Here is a 23,514-nt window from a genome sequence, read left to right as displayed (position 1 = left end):
GACGGATTCTCCTCCTTGCGTATATCCCTCGTTTCGTGGGCTTCCTCGCACAGCACTCACTGCTCGCTGAAACCGTGCGGGTTCGACTGTGCCTTAGTTTTCTGTTTCCTTGATACTTCTACGCATCTTAAAGATGAGCTCAGAAGTGAAAAAAGAAAAGGAGTCACATAGACGACATCCCACGAGTTGACTTCGGAGTTTGAAATACGCGGTGTTTTTTATACCTAAGAAACACTGCCGACCCGAAGTTGTCAGTGTTGTGCTCTTACCATGAAGCCGTGATAAGAGCGCATGAGAAACTGAATCTCGTATAGGCAACCAATCCTGCTAACAAGGCTCTCTGTTCAGAGAGTAGCGCTTAATTAGGAAGCTCTAGTGACTAAAATAGAATGCTGGTCGCGGTATGCTTCATTCGGGCGGAAGTTGTCAGTGCGCTTGCTTCGGCACTACACGACGTGATCGCTTGTTATTGCAGCGCTCAGTCTCGAAAACACTGCACGTATCCGTTCTCGTAACACCTTAAAAATAAGCCATCTGCAAGTTTATTCGTTTAGTGTCCTTTCCTTTTTTTTTTTTTTTGCTTCTTTGAGCAATAACAGTGCTTTACTGATATCGAAGTTCGACACGAACTTGATCATTCCAAGGTCAAAAGCGTCGCGACCTTAACATGAGGCGCCACTTTGCAAAAATATTATACTTAGCGTGACGCACTCTTGCCTGACGTACGGCCTCCAAGAATTTCTTTAGAATAACCGCTGGCATAACGTCCGTTAGATCGACGTTAATTACTGTGCGATCGCGTGTGAACGCTTGTGGCGTAACGTCGTACACATAAGCGCTTTATTGAAAGCGCAGAGCTTCACATTACTTTTTCTCCAGGTTCTAAATCAACATACTGTAAAGTTCGACCCTCAAAATGCATTTCAAGCTTTCCAACACCATAAAAAAGACTCGCGAGAGAAGCTTAAGCCCATTAAGTACTCCAGATATCCCAGCAATCCAACTGCAGAAACCGCGAGAACAATGCGGTGTTGCTGCAGCCAGTGGCAATTGATGCTCCCGCCTACTACACGCATGTCAGAAGAGACGGCTAGAGGGGGTCTAGAGGGGGGGGGTGTGCGGGGGGCGACCGGTCCCAGGTCTGCGCGCGCAGGCAGGCGTCGGGGCGCGACAGCATCAGCGGCGACACAGACACCGGTCGGCCGAGTCGGCTGAGCACACCGCTCGCTTTTACACGTAGGGCACCGCGCCGCCAGGGGAAGAAGGCAAGCACGCTGCCTCGGAAGAACCAATTTTCCTGTACGGTCCTTCTCGTCACACCTCACTCTCTCCCTGTCGCGCGGTGTCCTCGCCGGCCAGGCGCCGATGGACGCTGCAGACGTCGCGACGACGAGGCGACGGTCCTCGTTGTCGTCGTCGTGGTCGCAGGATGCCATCTTTTCTCCCACCGCAACCGGCCCGGCAATGCTCCCTCCCCGCAGTTTTTACTTCTCGTCCTCGCAGTAGAGATAGGAGAAGCAACGCGGACGGACGGAGCGCCGTATCTTTCTCTCGTCTTTGGAACTTCCTCGCGTCCCATTCTGGCTCGACCAACACCCCCCCCCCCCCATTCCTCTCTGTCTCTCCTACCTAGCACTGTGTCTCATTTACGGAGGAGGGACGTACAAGCGTGGATGCGCGCAGCGGACGTCCCAGGCGCCCACCGTCCAAAGAAGCCATACTCTCTCTTCGTGGTCGGTCGCCTTCGTTGTGCGCTCTCCCTCCTCGCCGTACGGTTTCTCCTGCGTTATTTTCTCTTTCCCGGCATTTTTCTTTTTTTTTTTTCTATCGCGCTTCTTGTTGCTTCTTTTATTTAGCGCTCGTCGCGGCGTTCCCTTAACGATAGGGAGAGCCCAGGGCAATTGAGCGTGAGAAAACGACGCCTTTTCAAGCGTATGAGCATAGACTGAACGAGAATTGTTTCTCGGTATACCCTCGTGCGTTGTGCTCCTCGAGGTCTTGCTCCCTCCGACGCGTCGCGATGAAAACTCGTCCTCCCTGCGTGGAGGGAGCCTAATCGATTCTGCAAGCATTTTCAATAAAGTTGCTCTCTCTCTCTCTCTCGGTATACCCTCCCTACCTTTATTTTTGTTCCGCCATACAAAAAAAAAAAAACGTTATCGTATGCCGGAATTCGTATGCTTCGTTTCTCTGAAGCCAAGTCAATCGTGCACTTCTTAGTACAATAACATATTTCGTCCTGTTTTATTTTGCTTTTCGTACAGGTTGTGGGCGCATTAACGGAAATACTAAAAATAAGCACATAAGTGGGTCATGAGACGGAATACAGATCGATGTTATTCGTGGGTTCGTGCCATAATGAGGAGGCATCAGCGTCCAAATTAAAGAGAGAAAGAAAGAAGGTTAGCCAGACCTGCTCCCACTTGGCTACCCTACACTGGGGAAGGGGGAAGAAAAGTTTAACAAGAGAAGAGAAAGGTCACTGTTGTTGCAGCCGACGTAGTAACACTTCTATGATCTACTGGACGTTACCGTCCACTCATACTGAACCAGCCGTTTACCGAATAAAAAAAGAAGCAATCCATGGCTCCACAGAGCGACGCGTACCAACTGCAAACACAGTCACGTGTCGTGATCGGGACACGCTGTCCTCAATAGGGCACCCTCGATGCGTGCAACTGCGTGCGAGTCGGCGACCGGAAGGGGCCCTTATACAGAAATCGCCACTCTATTCGGCACCTTTTTGCTCGAAACCGTCCACCACCGTGCATTTTTTTCGTCATTTCTTCTTTTCCTTCATCAATTTCGCTTCCTCCGCTGTACATTCGCCGGCCGGCCGGCCGCTTTGTTTTTCGAAGTCCATCAGCGCTGGCTCGGTCACCTCCTGTCGCTGACATCGCGCACATCTCGTCCCGAGTTGTTTGCGCTCGTGCGTGGACAGCTCTTCCGAGGTATCCCGGGGGAAAAGCGTGTTTGGGGCGTGAGAGGAGGGACTCTTGCGCTAGCGAGCTGAAGGGTCGTCAATGTACAGTTTTTTTGTTTCTTTTCTTACTGTTTTCTTCCGGTTCTACATGGTTTCCCCTCTTTTCCCAGGCTCCTTCTGTAGCTTCTATCTTTCCTTTGCTTGCCTCTTTCATTATGTGCCGCTGTTGTTCTCAGTTTTGTTGTGCTTAGTTCTCTGGCCGCTTCCTTCCGACGGCCTGGCCGCGGCGGTGGTTTGGCAAACATCGCCGAAAGAGGCGACCGGCGTGCCGCGCTACCATCGCTCGCTCGCACGAAGGCTGCCTGCCGCGGAGGGCAAACAGCACCGCCACACACCATCGATCCACGTGGCAGCGCGCCGTGCCGCCAACGAGGCAATGGCGTGAGCGCCAGCCCGCCGCCATATTTTTTCCCGCCTTTTTTGTTCGTTTGTTTCTCGTGACTGGCCTCCACTGCTTTCGCATCTCACCGAACTCAGAAACGCATTTCGTTTAGCATTGTTCCGTCCGCTCTCTCAGTACCTTTCTCTGTTTTGTATCTTGTGATGCGCATTGATCGTTTTCCTTGTCTAACGATACGGCGTCATTTTTTTTTTCCCATCGAGTCCCACGCAAGGGACTGTCCATCCTGCACTCTATGGGACCTCAGCCAACTTTTAAGGACGAGCAATCAAAGCCCTTTGCGCTGGGAATTCCTCCTTAATGTAAACCGCAGCGCTGTGTCATGAAGATAAACGGTTTCGTTGAATGTTCACACAATCAAAGACAAAAACTACGAATTTTATCTGTAACAATTGCAGGATATTAACTCTAGTGTTACGTTATAGCTTAAGGAGTGAGCGTACTAGTCAGGCACGTAGCCAGGATTTTTTTTCGGGGGGGGGGGCCCAAGGCCTAATTGTTCGAAAAAAGTCAATTGCAAAAATAAAACAAACGTTGCCCGGGAATATAGAAGGCCGGACGAATTTCGGGGGGGGGGGCGCCCCCCCCCCCCCCTTGCCTACGTGCCTGGTACTAGTACTGTTGAGTAAACACCTTTCTTCAATTCCCTTAACGCTCGCGTATACGTATAGCGCAGCTGCGCATGCCACCCTAACTGATCTCGAGCTCACTTCGCTTAAAGTAAAAATTTTTCGCGCATTGTAGACATCTACGTTATGGCGTCTACGACTGCTTTGTACTGAACCTCCTAGCCTGAAAGACAGTTCGGGGCAGTGGCTGGCGACATAAACGTAGACAACATAGCGAAGCACCCTCGTCCCCCCTTGCCACACATGTACACACACGTTACTTTCGGTCTGACAAGGACAAACCCGATCAAGACACGCCATCAATTCGACGTTTGTCTAGCGTTTACGCATTCAAGACTGCACGTACGCACCACTGACGAATGCCCATCCGTATGACTTCTTGATGTAGATTCATGCTTCCGCCATCGCGGCTCTTCTAACAATTCGCGTGTTTATACGCGAACAGACTTGTCGTTCCTGCAACTTCCTACGCACTCACTGGAAGAGGACCACACACATTAGCTGTCGTTTTATCAGACGAGCCTCTGCTTGTCCCATTGCGAGTCGCTTCGACTTGACGAGCCACAGCCGTCCGGGCCAGAAACATAAGCTGTGGCTGTGTTTGCGTTAGAGACCACAAAAAGGGAGAGGAAGAAATTGAGAGAGAGGGAGAGATAAATAAAGAAAGCCGGTGCATTGTTTCATAGCAAAGGCATATATCTTTCTCTCTCGTGTTTTTACACGACTCAATCGTCCGTATAGCGTACATACAACAGAAGTGCCACTGTTTACTCCTTTATAATTCTGCCGTTGCTTCTGACGGCCATACAGTCGAAAGGGAGAAATAAATATCTTTGCCTACCTTCCCACTTAGGCACCGGTGCCCACGCGTTCGGACGCTATGCCGCGCACACGGAAAATGTCATCGCGCTTCACTAACTTGCGTAGAAATTCCAACATAGAAAAGAAAGTCAGAAAGAAAGAGAGAGAAGAGGGCAGTAGTTTAATGGGAGATCAGGAGGAGATGCTAGAAACACTCGCTTGCTGATATTTCTTTATTATAGCTTCGGCTAGTTATGCTTCGCTAATCGGTTTCAAAATGACGAACCTGTGCTATGCTTAAATACATGCGGACAAAATTTCCTAGCTATTAGCCACACCCACAAAGACAAAGAAATAGTAGATTAAACTGAACGGCACTAGAGCTTAGTTAACATTGCTTCCACCTGATCATGCTTATCTACTTGTCCACTGCTCTAGAGCTTTAAGAACACAGGTCGACATGCATGATCCTCTGCTTACTATGTGAATGCTGTAAATGTCTAGAGATGCTAGGATAAGCAACATCGCCCCTGGATAAAGTGTCGTCGATTTCTCTCGATGAAATTGTTTTACCTTCAGCGCGCCTGTTTTTCACCCGACACGAAATCTCACACCATATGCATATTCGTGAATTAAAGAATCCAGCCAACGGCATGGTCTTTTAAGCAGTCCATTGCCGGCGAGAAGGGACGGCTGGCGAGCGGTTCTCAGTGCCCTCAGTGCCTATAGTAGAATAGTCATGATGTTTGCACATAAAGCATATACCGTTTCCAACGGTGCCCGCACTGTGCGTTGGCAATGACTGATGGACGTGCTGCTCCATTAAATCAATATTTCCAACATCACCGAAAGTACGCGTTGCATCCTCAACCTTTACGCGGGCTAGCGCCTGCCTTTTCTTGCACCCTCCGAAACTCATGCGAGACGTACAAACAAAGTCCCATTGATGAGCACGACTGCACGTCCCGTGGCTCTGGCGCTCTCTGGGAAGCTTCCCGAGCGAACGAGACGGGAACAACGACGAGGAACACGCACAGCCCAGCTCTCCTTGTCCGTTTCGGGACCCCTTTCAGCACCGTGGCCCCGCAGGGGAGTGCAGGCACTGGTTCCGGTCAAGCCGCGCCGGAAGCGCTTCCGGTTCCGGTTTCGGGTTTCCCGTTCCAGTCGCAGCCCCTCCCTAACCATAGTGCGCCTGTGTGCCCGCTCGAGCGTGACATTTGTTCTCCGCCATCCTTCCGTGCAGACAGCGCAAGGCTGTACGCTGCACGCACGGTCGACGTGTCCATGCCCAGAGCAGCCAGTGTCTCTCTTCAAACTCTGCAGACGCATCTCCCGACCGCGTCCCGAACGAAGTTCTATATGTCTCTTTCCGCGCTCTGAAAGGCCGCGTGGAAGTCCGCATTTCGCAGTGAATGATGCCTTTTCTTGACGTTTGCGCTGAACCATAATTTATCAATTGTAGGTGCTTTCTTTTTCTCTTCGCGTGACGCGCTTTTCCCATACTTTCTGCGTCTGCTGTAACCCTATCATTCAGCACTTTTGTCAACTCAGCGGCAGGCAGTGCCACTTGTCACCTTGAGCATAGAAAAGACGATTACGTGTATACGTTTGCGACAGCCCTGAATGTACAGCGCATAATTCAAAAAGCCTAATATGCAGCACCAAAATACGAGGAGAAATAACACTGTGTACAGGGCAGTCGCTGTCCTTTATGTCCTGCTTTTTTTATTTTTTATTGTTCTCGTCAGTGCCCTTTTGTTCGTATAATGCGGGCAACGTACGGATAGTTTAAAGAATCCGGTGTATATCTAAGCGAGCATGCAGTATGGAGAGAGAAATAATAGTGGAGTAATACTATACTCGTTCATTGCATGACACCCACACTGTATATGCGTATAGTGCGTGACGTCGCGAGCAAGTTGCATGCACTTTCTCACTTTGAGTCACGTACGGCTAGTGCAGCGCGATTATGTGTCGTTACGGTAGCAATCAATATCTGCTGCTGCCAAACAACAAAACAGCCGCTGTATAGCATTCAAGGGCCACGCATGTCGCGAGACGCACTCTCGTTGGTGACGTGCAAACACCGCAGAAGTTATGTGGCTCCGTCGCGTTACCACTTAGCCAATGCGAATGGCGAAACGACAGCATGGCGCAGAAACACCGGCGCGGCGTGTCGCTCGAACACGGCCGTAGCCGGTGTTTCTCGACTCTCCATCAATATCACTGTTCGCAGCGAATGCGACACGTTTAGAGCTAGCCGCTAATAAAACACCGCTCGCATGATGCCGATTAAAGCCATACATGGTCGTTTAAATCTGTGCGGTCCACAGTGCCTATGATCGACAGTACACGGCAGCTACGTACAGTAGCGGAGCGCACGAACGACTGTACAACCCTTTCAACTATACGCAGTCCTTTCGAGCCAGCGAGCGCTAATGGAGCGAGTCACGCGCTCCGACACCGTCGATGGGCTGCCGAATGGAAGCGATCAGCGTATATATACTCGAGGCAAGCTGGGCGTTGCGTATTGTATATATACATCACACAGGCAGCTCTGCTGGCAGCCCCGTTCGCGCTGCATCGCTGCTTCTCTTGCAGCCTTTGGTGGGCGCCAACGGACCGTGTTCCTCGTCCGTGCGCAGCCTTTGTGTCGTCATCGACGCTGAAGAGCCGGGGAAGGAAAGGCGAGGTTCCGGCCGTTTCCTGGTGACTTGATTGATTCGAGAGGAGCCTGTAGATCGGTCTTTCTTGCCCTGTTGGATGTACACAGCTGTAGCGTTGGCTTTGTGCTGATTGCTGAATTGCTCGCCCAGGCCTTCTCGTTGACATTCGTCAAGACCCTTCATGGCTTTTCGCGGGCGGGCGGGCGGGCTTTATTGTACTGCTGCCACTGACGGGTTGAAATGTATAAGCGCCTGTATTTCATCGCGCGCTTCGCGACGTCTTGGCTCTACAAATAAGGTCCCTTGATAGCCGTGCCTTCGTCTGGTCGGCGGAAACGCCGGGGAGGGACTTTAGGCCTTACTGCTACGAGTGTAACAGTGAAAGTATACCGAGTTCTTCATAATTTGCTTTCCAAATTATTTTATCTCAAGAGAAAGTATGCGGTCGCTCGGGGAACGTTTTCACGCGGTCTTACTTCTACAAGTACGGCTTCGATATAGCTCGGCTTCTGCCGCCTAAAGCAGATGAGGAGAAGGAGAAAGTAGGGCTGTTTGGCCTGGGAGTTGATAAAATGAACGGAGAAGTCAGGTGAACGATTAGAAACTACGAGCGCGGTGAAAATCCTTTGAGCACTTCGACGTATGTTCGAACTTGATAAGTTATATAAAGGGAACGAACAGCTAAAATCTGCGCTACAGGCTACACTCTTCTTTTACCTTTATCACAGTAATCTGAGGACATCCAACCAAAAAAAAAAATTTACCGATGATTACGATACTGCCTAATGCGAATTCGGAGCGCTGCTTCGTGTTGAGGCAAGGCCAACTGTGTTTGACGTTTTGGCTCTCCGCAAGGTATCGACTACGCCATAAATAATATTTTTTGTGAAATAGGACAGCACCCACTACGCCATTATTCGCCTTTCTGCGGATGAGCGAGGTATACCGCTACACATCTGTGAGGTATTATGTGCACTTTGTTGATGCTGCGTGTGCCTGATGCCGATGAAGAAATATGGCTGAGAATTTCACAGCGGGTGGGAAGCACTCGTTGCGCAATAAGCATTGTGTGATGGCTGGTTGCTATTTTACTCTTCTGCCACGCTACATTACATAGATTAACGCGATTTCTTGCCCGACATGACGCCTGTATACAGGGTCTTTTTGCAGAAGAGTTTGAAGCACCACCATGGCTCTGTGGTAGAGTACTCGACTGTCACGCAGAGAGCCCGTGTTCAAACCCCATTCGATCCTGGGTATTCTTGTCTCACTTTAATTTTTCGTGTCTATCGGTTAATTTTTCATGTCTGTCGGTTACGCCACCGACGGCAACCGCGGCGGCGACGCTGCTCAACGCAGGAACGGGCACTTAAGAGCTGCGCTCTAAAAATACTTCTGCGTTATAACTTTGTTTGTTTGTTTGTTTGTTGTTTGTTTGTTTGTTTGTTTGTTTCTTTTTCGAGCAATGTTTGAGCTGTCAGCTGTGACGGTGATAGCTATAGCACACTATAACCCTGCGACAATACTGCCACTATTTCGCTTATTACCCGCCGCAGGTTTCTAGGGTAGGTGTGTGAACAGACTCCGAATTGTCATACCGTCGGCCTCCACTAATTTTCTTGGTCACAGCATAGCGCCTTGAATGTATATAGCTGCAGTTATATATGGTTAACGAATGCCTTGTGCGCCAAGGTTCGCGCGACAGTCGTTTTACGTGAGGATCTGGTCGTCTTTTGCGCATATACTTCGTCGAAGCCTTGCATAATGAAGAAGGTCCGAAGCTCAATCTTTCTGGGGCCCCTATTGGCGGCGAGATGGAGCAGAGTCGGCACCTAGCGGCGAGCGGACGAAACCGCGTGGTGTGGATGGCTCCTTGCGACGTCCCCTAGCCACACCATGTTCGCATGCGTGCGTACGTTATGCGCGTCCTCAGACTACAGCTTACTCCGTTGTGCTAGCACAGTATCAAATGCTTATACGTATGCCTACACGATATACATAAGCATTTCGCCTTACGAGACTTGTATGCACACTAATAAGTGAGTACACGCCCGTGTCGGTATGGCGCTAGGTCTAACCATCGTACCGTCCATTCGCCAAAATCATTTCAATGTGTGTACCGCTTTCTCGTTCAAGCACGTCACATAGTTCATTCGGCGTCGTCCTAAACGAAAAAAAGTACGAAATGTCGAGGTGTGAATGCAGAATTTTAGCGACACCATCTCGTGATGTGTTGGCGATTTGTAAATCCTTGTGATACCGCAAAGCATGAACCAGCGTTTGCAGAGGATGGTAAGCGGTAAAAAAGATCTGAAGCCAGGCATTTCTACAGCAATACGCGTATTCGTGCAAACAGAAAAGCAGAGTGCACAAAGTTCTACTTCATCTAATTACGCAGAAATACAGGTTCTTATTCTTCGTAGCCGCTAGAGCAAGAAGTAAATACTTCAATGGCTCAGTCGCGCAACACTGTTTATATTGTGGTATAGGCAAAACACAATTTAAACACGTGCAAATAAAGCAAAATCGAGCGCAGGGCAAAACACAAATGTGACTGAAGGGCAGTACCCCATTGATTGGCAGATTGCACTTCTCTCACAATTAATAGGTACGTTAGGACGGTTGCGTGCATTGACGTGGCAATGGAGGGCACATACATCACCATATTAGGCTGCAGTCAATGCGCTTTACTCGCCAACAATCGACTAAACCACATACGGCGAAGCGCCGCTGCGTACATTTGTATACGCACCGCCGACGGCCTATCCATGCACACAAACGCGGCGACGGTGCTGCCACCTATAGCCCGATCTCGCGGCGAATAGCCCCAGGCTATAACTTCCAATGACGCTACTGGAACGACTGAAGACATGCACTATAGTATAAAGCAAACGTGACTCAACATACGACAGGTATCCACGGACGAACACAATACTTTCAAAGAGTGCGGGAAGAGAAATGAAATCTGGTGAAGGCGGAGTCGGCGCAGAGAAGGTATACGTGCCTGGTTGACGAGATGCTGGAAGTGCGGCGTCGTGGGATCCACCTCGTTTGGGTGCATGGCGTACTCGGCCAGGGCCTTCCAGGGCGGCTGGTAGGCGTGTACCTCGAGTGGCTGCGGACTGTCGCTGCCCTCGTGCCGCACGGGGCTGCTGGCAACCATGGGCACGCCGCGCAGGCTGCCCAGGCTGAGCGGACGCCCATCCTGCGATATAAGAGGAGAAGATGCGAATCAGCCGCGTGTGCAGGCAGTCCAACATGCAGTTCAATGGTCTGTTTGTGAGGTTTAACGCCTCAAAGCGGCTCAGGCTATGAGAGGTGCCGTATAGTAGAGGGCTCAGAATAATTTCGACCACATGGCGTTCTTTAACGTGGACTGACATCGCACGGTACGCGGGCCTCTAGCATTTCGCCTCCATTGAAGTGCGACCTCCGCGAACGGGATCGAACCCGCATCTTTCAGGTCCGCAGCCGAGCACTGCATGAAGTCGAACGGACCACCGTTGCCGAACCTTTACAAGCCTTCGACAAAGGCTTGAAGCGAGAATAGACCACTGCTGCTTGGATGACACATCGACACCTTCCAGCCCATTAAAAAATTGGGGGACGCTTAAGCTTCGCCTTTAAGAGCTGAACGCGATAGCGATATTGTGCTCCTACTGCGCAGTTCGAACACTACGAGGGTTTAACAGAATGCGCCCACTAAGGCGTGTGCCTTATGTAATGGGTAGCATGCTTTAAACAAGGAGCAATTATGCGCGAGAAACTTCTTCGAAGATGCGATGCACCCACTACGTGGTCTTAAGGGAATACGCGCACTAATGTGTGCGCCTTTTGTAATGGGTGGCTGTCTTTAAACCACGAAGTCGTTATGATATTGACATGGTGTGACGCCCTATGGCAATGTACACTTGTACCACGCAATACTACTGCGATATTACATCTCGTACTGTGACACCTGTATACAGGACGCGTATTTTTGGGAAGCATGAAAGTTACTTTCAGTGCAGCTCCAAGCAGAGGCGTGGCTGTGTGGTAGAACACCTGCTTGCCACGCAGACGGCCTGGGTTCGATTCTCACTCGGACCCAACATTTTTATTATTTATTTTATTTGCAGCTTTTTCGATTTTTCGGTCACGGACATGATGATGATTTTTCGCTCACAACCAACGGCCCCGACGCCGACAGCGCAATTTCTGCGATACGAGCTCTTTAACGCTATCGCGTTAATAGTTTGACCATGCGTGCATTCCCCGTAAGGAGGAGGAGGAGGGCACTCCTCGGATGGCTGGGAGATATGTGCAGGGTATGTGGCAGAACTTCTGTGGCGCTGCTGGCTCTCTGATGCTTCTCAGAGTAAGGATCAAGGTCTTCGTCGTTTATAACGATAGTGGACACGTTGCAATATTTTGGTACAGTCACGGCCGTGCAGAAAGTGGCCTTCACATTTGCGGCGAAAACGTCGTCTACGCGGGCGTCTCGTAGAGCCGGAAGTCGCACTGACACGTGAACGCTTTAACGGATTAAAAAAATAGATATACTTTGCTTAGAGGCACAGACCAAGGCTACAAGCTCCTGCAAATATAAGCGTCGCACAACGTCGCGCAACATGATGAATAAAAGAGAGACGACGAGGCACGGGCCACCTTTTATAATGATTAGCAACTCAAATTATGCTGTTGTGCAATTCATGCGAAGCATTTGGACGTTGTGTAAAATTTTTAACTCTGGTCGAAGTGCCACAGCGCACCCGAAGTGCGCAGTTCTTTATAGTGAAACTCAAATTACTCAAACGTACGGGTTAGGTAGTTGGAACACGATATGCGAAACCACTCGAAAGAAAGAGGTGAAAGTCTGTCGAAACGTGTTCTGGCAAGTCACTCCACACTACGAGAGTCGCGAGAAATTGGAGAGAGAATGGGTGAGAGAGAGATAGATAACTGAGATGAGAAAGGCGAACAGGTTAACCTGAAGATAAACGCCGAATTTAGAGAAATAGAAAAAACATAAAGACCCGAATGTTCACTGATCCAACATCTCTTTCGGTCCACGTCTATGCGATCTTCTGAACTCTTCCCTCTTTATTGTTTTTTTTATATTTTACCCCAGTTTGTGGTAACCAACTTGGCTGAGCCTTGGATAATTTCCATGTTTCGTTCTTTATTTTCCTGTAAATACCGCAAAGCTGATTTTTACTTACAAATATGAGAAAACGCTATTTATTTCTTGCAAAACAAAAGAAATCTTCATTATTTTTCGGGAAATCCAGCGCTGTGCTATACAAGGCGTCAAACCATTGCATGCTGCAGTCACTGGATAAATAGAACTGAACGGACACGGTAAAGTGCTCCACGCCTAATTTCGCTTTCGCTCCTTTTCCTATTTCCGACAACACGAGGTAGACAAAAAGTGCTGTTAAAAAACAACGAACATTTTCGAAATTTCGTCACGGGTCCCCGTCAAGACGAGAGGCGTATAGTGCAGAACCTGCGCGGTAGCCTCACTTTCTTGCCCTTCCTCGGCCCGTGAATCTACAAGGCAGCCAGACAAGAGGACAGCCGCCCCATCCGCGACGTGACGCCATCGATCTTGCCTATAACGGCGCATGCATGCACATCGTACGCGCCTCTCGGGCTCTGGAGAAGCGAGTGAGTGCACGGCGTCGCTTCCCGCGCCTGTTCCACCGCAGCCATCGCGCGATAAGCCCGCGTGGGGAGCGCCAGCCGCGGGCCTGTGTCCGCCTTGTACTTACACCCATCTCGCTCGTATAGCACGAACATACACATACAGGCGTTCGCGAGCGAGCGCATGGAGCTGCGGCCCCGTACGTATACGAACTATTGCTCCGCGCTGGAGAGGTTCCTGTCCTCCCGGACAAGGCCCGTGCGGTGCCGGAAACACCGTCTGCGCTGGAGTGCCAGGGCTCATGTTTTACGCACGAGACTGGCAGCTGCTTTTTTTTTTTTTTTTCGTTAGATGTTTTGGTTTCGTTATCTTTCCTTTCCTGTGACCTGTATTCTTATCTAGACGGGGAACGCATGCCATGGAGCGGGAGGACCGGCAAGGCGGGCAGCGTGTACTTGTGCCCGAATGTACTACGCAGCGGCCTGCCCGGCGTTGTAACCCGGAGCTCTAGCTGCGTGCTCTTGTCCTCCTGTCGGCAGTACTCGAACGCAGCACTTAATGCGGGCGCCGCGCTTCATCGATGACGACGCGAGTTGAGTGGAACAGCCGCCGTATACGTAGGTGCCTTCGCTATGTGCGTACGTAATGCGTATGCAGGTGCTGAGGCACACTGCGGTGGAGCGAGCCTCAGGAAGGCTTCGGAGTAAGCGATTACCGCGAGGTTTCCTCGTGCGAACCGCTCAGACCTCGTGATTCGGAGCGGCGATACAGGAGCATCATATATGTCCGAATCATGCCCGTAGCCAGGGGGGGAGGGGTGCCGAAATTTTGATGGCACATGGTGTTTTATCGAAAATAAATAATAAAAATACGCGTTTTTCTCATAGTCAAGGTTTTCAGCAAGTGCCCCCCCCCCGGAGAAAAATTCCTGGCTACGGGCCTGGTCCGAATATCATCATTCTATGCCAGGTGACAGCGTGTCGAGGAGCATCAGAGTTCAAGTTTCGTCAGAGTGTCAGGGTATTCGTAATTATTAATCAGGATCAACTGCTAGGGTTTCGCGCCGGGTGTACATTAGCGCAAGCTTCTCTTTATTTTTATTCACTTGTCTAGAAGTTCAATAGACGCACTACAGCGTTTAATGATTCACCAGAGTCATTAGTTAAGCAACCTTTTGGAGAGAAGGCTAAGAGAGAATAAACGTTTATTTGGAGCAAGCGCGCTGTGCGCCCAAGGTGGGCGGCCTCCTCATTCCAGGTAGCCGCGGGCCTTCGCCATCTCTCGTGCCCGTTGAACCAGGCTTCGCTGATTCTTCAGGTCTCGGTCCGATAACTTGGCATCCCACTGCTCTTCAGTCAGTGTAGCGGTGCTAGGGTTTTGTATGCATCCCCATAGCATATGGCACAGAGTGTCCGGGACATCACAGTACTTGCAGATGTACGAGTGCTCAGTCGGTAGGCTAAGAAACACAATTATTGAATACTTCTGACCAGCTGTATACACCACTACGTACATTCCAATGACGTTCACGTTGAGATTTTAAGCTTTCAGTGATACGGGAGTTCTTTCTTGAGCCCGTCTCTCGATTACAGCTCTTCTCGCCATGTACAGACAACGCTTCACGCGATTTTGTAGAATGCACCGGACGCTTCGCACGTACTGTACGTGCACCACAGACAAAGGCACAGAAGGAGCCATCGACTCGTTCTCGTGCGATCTGTGATGCTGCAACTCGTGAATGGCCGTTCCTTGTAGTTTGAGAGCGCCGGGTGCTGAAAGGAGACGCACACAGAGTGCGCTAATGAACTTCCCGCTGTGCGAACCGTTCACGACACGGCGGGTGTCGCGACACTTTTGAGGTCGCAACCAGCGCCGCCCGGCGAAGGACGCGTTCAAAATTGTACTACGTGCCGCGAAATTACCTCCTCTCCCAGACCGACATACCGTGTCTCTCCATGAACGACGACTTCGCCCTTGTGTGTGCGGACCCGCGCTCACCGATTGTATGCGTCTAGACAGGGCGCGTGTCTCTCCAGACGGGGGGTCCCGTGGCGTCCCCGCAGCGTGCTACTACGCGAACCGATCGAGAAGTCTCGTTCGAGCGGGGGTGCACGCCCGACGCTCGAGGGCGGGACGACGCACGCGCCTCGAGCGCACGTCGGCGCACACGGGGCGTTCGTTGCGTTGCAAGCGCTGCTCATGAAGCCAGAGAGGAAAGAGCGGGATCGACGGCGTTGTTGCTCACTCGCGGCCTTCCCACCAGCGACCGTGCACACGCGCGTAGAGTGCGGCGAGCACGAGCGCCACGTGCCGATAGCCTAATGACGCTCCATTGTTTCCTCGATTCCCTTTTTTTCTTTTCCCCACACGTCCGAGTGGAACGGGCCCCCGAATTGGTTTCTGTGATCGGTTGCTGTTTTTTTTTCGTTCGCGACGGAAACGCTGCAGCGACCGTTCCGCACATAATGTACGATCGAAAGTAAATATGAAGCTTTTCATATTCAGGTTCGAAGTGCAGCTACACCGCTATCGAATATAACAATTGTTGGGGTTTAACGTCCCAAAACCACGATATCATTATGAGAGACGCCGTAGTGGAGGGCTCCGGAAATTTTGACCACGTGGGGTTCTTTAACGTGCCCCTAAATTTAAATACACAGGCCTCTAGCATTTTCGCCTCCATTCCCCGGGAAGGGTAGAGAGATGGTGAGCGGTGATGGATTCTTTCCGCACGGTGCTGATGTAGGGCGAACACATGATTACTTGTAGAATTAAAATAAAAAACGAGTGTATAAGCAAGCAAACATACAAGCAAAAATCATTGCAGACATCATTATTTGAGGCCGAGAAAGCATTATCACTGCAATCGTCATTTTTCAATCCACTAATTCGTTTTGAAACAAAGACGGGTGCGAACTGGCGCATGCGCGTCTCACTGCCAATCGGGCGTTGCGAGTGGTCGTGTCAGTGAGAGTCTCCGTTGCTGGTTTTGCCGCTTCATGCTTCTTTTCTTTCAACTCGAATGTCGGGCAACTAACTTTGACTCTTATATTTCTATGTTTCCCAAGCTCTGGTTTGAGCTAGTTGGTCATACATGCTTACACAAAGAACTTAGGCGCGAAGCAGACAAGGATGGAGAAAAACACTGTAGACAACCTATACCTCCCTACACAATGAAGTTTTTTCGACTGAAACAGTTAAGTTTCTTTCTACTCCAATAGCAAAGTCTTTTCGACTCAGACTCCACTCGAGTCGCCGCACTCACATTCGCGCACGCGTGCAATCGAACATCTGTAGCGCTGTAATCGTGCCAGCGGTGACTCGCAAACGTGTTGTGGCGGGGCGCTCGCCGCTGCATACACGTCGTGAACGTTGTACTTGCAAGCGGCGCGACCTCGGCGATGTATGTGCTATATGGACCAGCGACGAAGAATGAAAACTCTATCGTGGATAAACACTGGCCCTGTGGGAACGGCTGCCGCCCACGAGTTCGGCGAAATGCTCACAGCCTTTCGTGCGTGACTGCGTCGAATTCTGGGGCGTGTCGTTGCTGCGCACTGCGGCCGTGGGACCGCGGTGCGTAATGCGGGCCGTGTGAAACTCGAATCTCGGTACAGACCACCATTACTGCTTTGCGGCCCTGTTACATCGAACAAACGAGCTAATTCGTGATCGATTAGCGACATCTTTACATACATATGTGTGGTGTGTTTTCCTCTGGTGTACTCCATTTCTTCTTTCTTTTTTCTTCGGTAGCGTACTATAAGTTCAAGTTCTTTACGCATTACGTTCCTTCTGTCCACCTATTGATAATAAAACGATATAATGGCACTGTCAAGCTTGGGTTTTCTATATGTAGACGCTGAATGATACGTGCATGAATGCCTGAATGCCTGAACTGAGCACTGGGAACATTCCTCAATGAACAGGAATCGCAGTGATCCTCCTTGCTCAAACCCCCATCAGCATAACTGAATGTATACTGCGTTCTTTAGATGAAACAATCACGTGCGCAAGCGAAAACGTACGGAAGACATATGACCGACGCATGTTGCAAAACAAGTTGCCCGGATTACTTAATTTGTTACAGAAAGTTAGGATTCGATCATCGCAACTTCTAAAAAGCTGGGCACTAACTTCAATAATTCTAATCTTTCTTATCGTCCTCCCCCTTCCCCCACAGCAATCACATTGTGTGCACGTGACAATACTGTTCTTTGTTTAAAGTCTTCTCGCTGGTCTGCGTTTAAGTTGCCTGCTTCATGAACTCTAGTTATTTGTTCATTACGTCACTTAGCGATGTTAACATGTTTTGTGTAGCTCCTCCGTGTAAGCCATGACGTCAAGTAGCTGTGGTGCTGCTATATTGCAGGACCTGCGGCTTCGGCGAGCTCCCGATCTCTCTCTCTCTTTTGCTATCCTCCAGGCATTAGCCCTTCATTAGCTAGTGCTGGTAATGCGCGAGTAGATATGGTTCTATTCATGAAACCAATACTTTTTTTTTTCAGAATTCTTTAATGTTGTATAGTGCTTATCTCGCCTTCATTGCAGTTTTATTGGATTCGTATGTCCCACTTCACATCACTTGAGATATTTTCGTTATGTTCCAGCTCGGAATTTAATGCTCCACATCTATAACAGTGCGCTTCGCGCTTGGATCACCTCACACATCTCTAACGGACAGATTCTAAGCACAGTGCCTAACCGTCTCATCGCTACGAACAAAGCGGAACGTGAAAGACGGCAAAGAGGGTCCACGGGTCTCCGCGGTCCATCAGTCGCTGCTAAGTGAAAAAAACAAAAGAGGCGGGCGGAGTGGCAGGAAGGGAGCGCGCCCCACGCCCCCGTCGCGAGCCAGGCGACGCAACCGCGCGCGCACTGGGGTCGACCTTCACCTGTGATGCGCGCTAGCGCTGTTGGCGTCGGGGAGCCGCCTCATCGATCGCTGCGCCGGCCACCATCTGCGTCCATCGACCGACTCCGCCTCGAGCCTGCACTCTCGCAATAGCCTCGGCTTGCTCAGAAGGTGGGCGTGGAAGTGCCACAGTGAGATCCGTATAGTCTGAAGTCACTAGAAAGATGCACCGTGCGACAATTTGTCAAGAAGCAAGCTATGCGGCCTTTGTTTGATATTGGCTGGGAGAGGACCCATCAGTTGGCTGAGACCATAAGGTGTGGGATTCGGCTTCCTGCGTCCAGACCGTGGCCAAAGCGACGGAGGCCTCAGAGCACCAACAGACAAATAATTTACGTGACGGCTCATACGGAAGGGTCAGCGCAGCAGTGCCCCATGGGACGCGAGACAGCTAGGGCAGCGAAGTCCAGGAACCGGGGTAGCAGCTATCGGCCAAAGCGAGTGGCAGCGTCCATCCTTCGGGGCAGTCAAGGAACCAGAGGTGTAGGCTGCCTCTTATAAGGCGCAAAACTATAGCCTCGCACACCACACGGTTATGAACGGACATGTGCTACTGCGCACCACTTGGCGCTACCTAGATAGCTGGTTCCGCGATGTACACACACACAGGCAAAGGTAATTATGACATCTGTAGTTCTTATGAGCTACCCTTTGCAACAACAGTTCATCGAGAGCGTCATGTGACTGTGAAAAGTGTAAGAAAACGAACTAGCTTTAGGTGAAACCGATTACCGAAGCTTCTCCGTGTTACGCATCGAGATGCCTGCATGAATAACAGAAGTATTCGCGTTGCGTTGCCGAAACATTTATTAAGGTTTTTTAGTCGTGCCGGTTTAGCGTACCATCGTGGTCGGCACGTGTCGCTATGTTAATCTGCAAGGTCAGTATTAGCCACTCTCATCATCTCACAATGTTGCCATGCGCGCTGAGCAACACGCGCGCAGCTAAACCGTTTTCAAATCGCGGTACATTTAACATGGAATGGCAATACCATAGCGCAAACGGTACGGTTTTACCGGTACTGCTAAAACACCCTGTTGTTGAGAGTTAACGAAGGCGAACAATGGAGCACTGTGTTTTAGTTTCTGTACGTTCAAATAATTCGCTTCGCTCCAACGTAAACATTTGCTAATCGTTGCATCTGAGCGTTACAGAAGTATGATTACTGATGAATGCGACATTTCAATGCGATAGTGCTAAGATGCACAGTGTCAGCGTCGCCTCTACAGTGCCCACCATTTACTGACATACATTCTCCGCTTTGTGCCTGGCCAAGGATTCGGAGCCTGAATGTCCAACGAGACGGAATGTCCAACGAGACTGAATGTCCAATGGGTCACGTGACCGGCGAGACTGAATGTCCAACGAGATGGAATGTCCAACCGAGACGGAATGTCCAACCGAGACGGAACGTCCAACCGAGACAGAATGTCCAACGAGACTGAATGTCCAACGGGACGGAATGTCCAATTTGGATGAGATAAACGCGCCCTAGTTTAATATTTCTCAGACAACTATTTCATTGGGTTAAGATAGATAGAGTACATTATTTTTCTGTTGCTCAGTGAAGGCCCTCTGCACCCTTCGGGCGCGGAAAACTAATCGTGGCTTCGCCCTCGCTTCGCGAGTGCGGCCATTTAGCTAACGCTCAATGGCCGGTTGGCAGGGTCTCCGTCACGCGCTACTGGCCGCTGTCGCAGCCACGCGCTGTTTAGCACGCGCGCCTGCCCCTTCGGGGCAGGCGCCCGTCCATGCCAGCGTCCGTGGTGTGCCCGTGTCACTGGGACGTCCAGACGTAACTGCAACGGCTGCTATCGTTACGTCTAGACGTAACGCTGGACACTACCAAACGGAAAAGCGAAATTTGTGACCGGGACGGAATGTCCAACCGAGACGGAATGTCCAACGAGACTGAATGTCCAACCGAGAGGGAATGTCCAACGAGACGGAATGTCCAACGAGACTGAATGTCCACTATTGGACATTCAGTCTCGCTGGACATTCAGGCCGCAAGCGCTGGCCAAGCAGCCAGGCCACACAAGGACTAGTTGCCTTCAAGCAAACTCCGAAGTATTTGTTGGTTTGAGGCTTGTCGCTGTTGATCCACGACAGGCTTTAGTTTCCATGTTACATTTTGTTCTTTTCCACCCCACCCCTACCGCCCTGTTTTCATGTTGTTTTTTTCCGCGACCACGTCGTTGCAAGCTTTTGTTGTCAACGCGTGGAATTTGCGGCAGTTGTGGCAACGTTTCTTGTTTGTTGAGTGGCAAGATACGATGCCCAGAGCAACAAAGCAGCGCGGCGCAGAAGGTAACAGTTCAACAACAAGCCTCAGAGCGACCAGGAAGAAAACGAGACTGCGTCGCGCGCTCGGGTCTTCTTTTGTCGCGATGCCGCGCCGTCGACTAGTGGGGATACTACGTTCCTACGTATCGCCCTGGCGCCTGAGCGGAGGCCTAAACGGTCGCAAATTGGCCCCGGTCGCAGCGCCGGGGACCCGTTGGGACCCGACCACGGCAGACGGCGCCCATGAAAACGAGGAGGCCCGCCGCACGCCCAACAAGCCCGGCCGCACGCCGGTTGAAGAGAAAGCGTGGCTATAGAGGGGGGGGGGGGGCTTCCTCGCGCCTGGTTTCTGCCAGGTGGCGCTGTTAGCCGGGGTCCACCGCAAGCCCCCCTCCTATGGTAGGCATAGCAGGGGATCTCCTTATCGGCCGCATCGCAACAAGCGCGGAGACGCCCCAAGCCGAGCTTATCTGTCGGGGCATCGCTGCCCCTTTCCCTTTTCTCCGCAGAGCCCGAGGCGTCGTCGCCGTCCCTGAAGCGAGGAGGAAGAGGCGCTGTTCTTATCGCCGCCGTCCATCACCCACCGCTACAACAGAGAACCGTGCGCTCTCAAGCCGCGCCATCATGCATCGCCGCGGTTGAGTGGGGCGCACGCGCGCTCAATCCGGCTCATTTCTCCGGATTAAGGGTGCGCGCTCCACATCGGGATGAACCGAGGGAGATGTGACGGGCGAGGTGTTCTTGATACGCCGCCGATTTGGCACCGAAACGCACCGGGGAATTGGGGAGCGACACGAGTGCTCGGCCGCCGCACGGAGCCTCCAACAGATGCGTTGCTGCGGGAGGCCGATGGGGACGAGCGTGCAGCGCTCATGCACGCGGGCACAACGACCAGGACACGAGTCCCTCATTGGGAACGCAATGGGTATCGCTAGCAAGATGTGTTTTGGGGATCTTTCTCTCTCTCTCTCTCTCTCTCTCCCGTAATCGTGTTTGTGGCCTTCCCGCGGACTCTAGGGAAAACACGTGCGCATTACCGCGGCGACGCATGGTATATACGGCCACACGTGGCGACCACCTTGCAACGCGCACACGCTAACGTGGAGATTCACTGACTCTCCCTCATCTCTACACGGAATGCCCATCTCCACGTCTCTCCGTGTTGAAGTCTTGTTTCCCATCCCTTTTTGTTGATCGGCGCCAGGACGTAACAGAGATATTACTGAGGCTTTTTGGGGCCCACATTCCGGAAATCTGGATTTAGCATGTTACTGGCGATTGAAAAGCTTGATTATGATTCAGAACACGGACATTACCGTGTTCACTATATACGAACGGACATTGACACATTGACACCGAATAGCTGATTGGTCATGGGCTGCATAAGTATTTGACAGCGGAGGTAAATAAGACCGTAGTAAATTGAAATGAAGATCTATAGAGGTGGAGCTATAGATTGCTGGAATTCGTCCGTGTGTTACATTCTCGTACAGGCTTCCTGATAAGCTCCACAGTACAGCCTTGCAAAACTTAGCGAAATGCCTCATTGTAAGCGTGGTCATGGTATTGTAAAGGTACCGATCGTCCTACGGTAAAACCTGAACTTCCCGAGCGTGTTTTGGTTTCACGAGGGTGAGTTTCAGAAAGTGCGCTTAGATAATTGTTCCAAGTCTCCATATACGATGTGCATGTTTGGGCAACTACGTATATTGATAAAGCCGAGTGGTGGCAGTAAACCAAAGTAGTCGTTGCCCTTCAATAACCGTTCATAACCTTACTGCCGAGCACTTACACCCTGTCGCTATTTCGTTTATCTTTTTCTTTTATAATTGTGCTGTTTGCAATATTTCGCTATGGCGCACCTCACCATCATATCGTGGTTCTGGCACGGAAAATCCCAGATGATATTATTATTATTATTATTATTATTATTATTATTATTATTATTATTATTATTATTATTATTATTAATGTGAACGTGCGTTCTAAACAGTGTCCACAAACTCGCGGACCGTCTAGTCCAGCAAGTGCGCTTCTCTGCCCTGCACTTAAGCCTTGTGAGCGAGCACACGTAGGAGCGAAGTTGGTGATGAAGAATAAATAAACGACTATGGACATCCCGCTCACAGGACAGTGGTTTAGTGGTTCTGGTACTCGACTGCTGACCCAAAGGTCGCGGGATCGAATCCCGGTAGCGGCGCCTGCGTTACCATGGAAGCTAAATGCTAGACTTCCATGTGCTTAGATTTAAGTGCATGTTAAAGAACCCCAGATGGTCGAGATTACCGCATCCCTTCACTGCGGCGTCCCTCATAATCACATCATGGTTTTGAGGCGTAAAACCCCAATTCCAAAAAATAATTAAGAACCGCGAGAAGTAGTCGAGTAATTGCTGCGCGTTTTACCGATACTTGTGCGACAGACTGGGCGACTAGATTGATCGATTCATATCCACACGGAAAGAGACGCACAGGAGGAGCTATTGGGCTTGCAAAGTCTATATAGGCCAATTAAGTCCACCTGTGTGGGAACATCGCAACCATATATGTGTAAGGAAAGCCGTAGGTGGCGTCCACAATTATGGTAGCTGCAGGCCGACAGGGATGGTGAGTGACATCATTATGAGGGTGACGGCCAACGACGGCGCAATAACTCGTACAACACGATTTCGATTCGCAAACGTTCTCAAAACTATTTTGACATGGGACATCTCTACATCGACTAAGCACACACTGTGCGAAGCGCACTTTCACGTCAATTTCGGTCACTATCACATCGTCTCTCCGTGATCAGCTGACAAGCTTACAAAAGGTAACGCTAATAAAAGCGAAAGGAAGGGACACTGCTGAAGGGACACGATGACACACCCAACGTTTATTGTTATCGAAAGCGAACGAATTTTTGAAAAAGAAATCTCGCATTAGCATTCGATCGGGTCTCGCCTTCTCAATAGTCGCACCACATATGCTTAATATCGCACGTAGGAATTAAAATCGCACATGTGTGCCATTGTATGGTCGTTTTTTGTTGTTGTAGTCGTTGTTGTGCCGCCCCTTTAACACGCAACAACAAAAACATGCGCGCGCCATCACTTAAGTCTTAGTGAGATGCAATGCCGAGCATACGAAAGAGAGAGCGATCAAATTGTACAAGATCATGTTGACGAGCGCCTCTTATCCAAGGTGACCTCAGACTGAAGGAAGGGGCG

General features: G+C 50.5%; 1 protein-coding gene across 1 annotated transcript in view; it reads right to left on the bottom strand.

Annotated features, from left to right (window-relative positions):
- Positions 1 to 23,514, bottom strand: part of LOC119387400 (insulin gene enhancer protein ISL-1) — a 141,602-nt gene that overhangs the window by 5,001 nt on the left and 113,087 nt on the right. Inside the window, exon 5 of the mRNA XM_037654789.2 lies at positions 10,484 to 10,684. Within this exon, the coding sequence (XP_037510717.1) occupies positions 10,484 to 10,684 (201 nt within the window). The remainder of the gene's footprint in view (positions 1 to 10,483; positions 10,685 to 23,514) is intronic.

Source organism: Rhipicephalus sanguineus, chromosome 3, assembly GCF_013339695.2.
Source record: "Rhipicephalus sanguineus isolate Rsan-2018 chromosome 3, BIME_Rsan_1.4, whole genome shotgun sequence".
NCBI classification, from domain to species: domain Eukaryota; kingdom Metazoa; phylum Arthropoda; class Arachnida; order Ixodida; family Ixodidae; genus Rhipicephalus; species Rhipicephalus sanguineus.
This window is presented reverse-complemented; position numbering and strand designations above follow the sequence as displayed.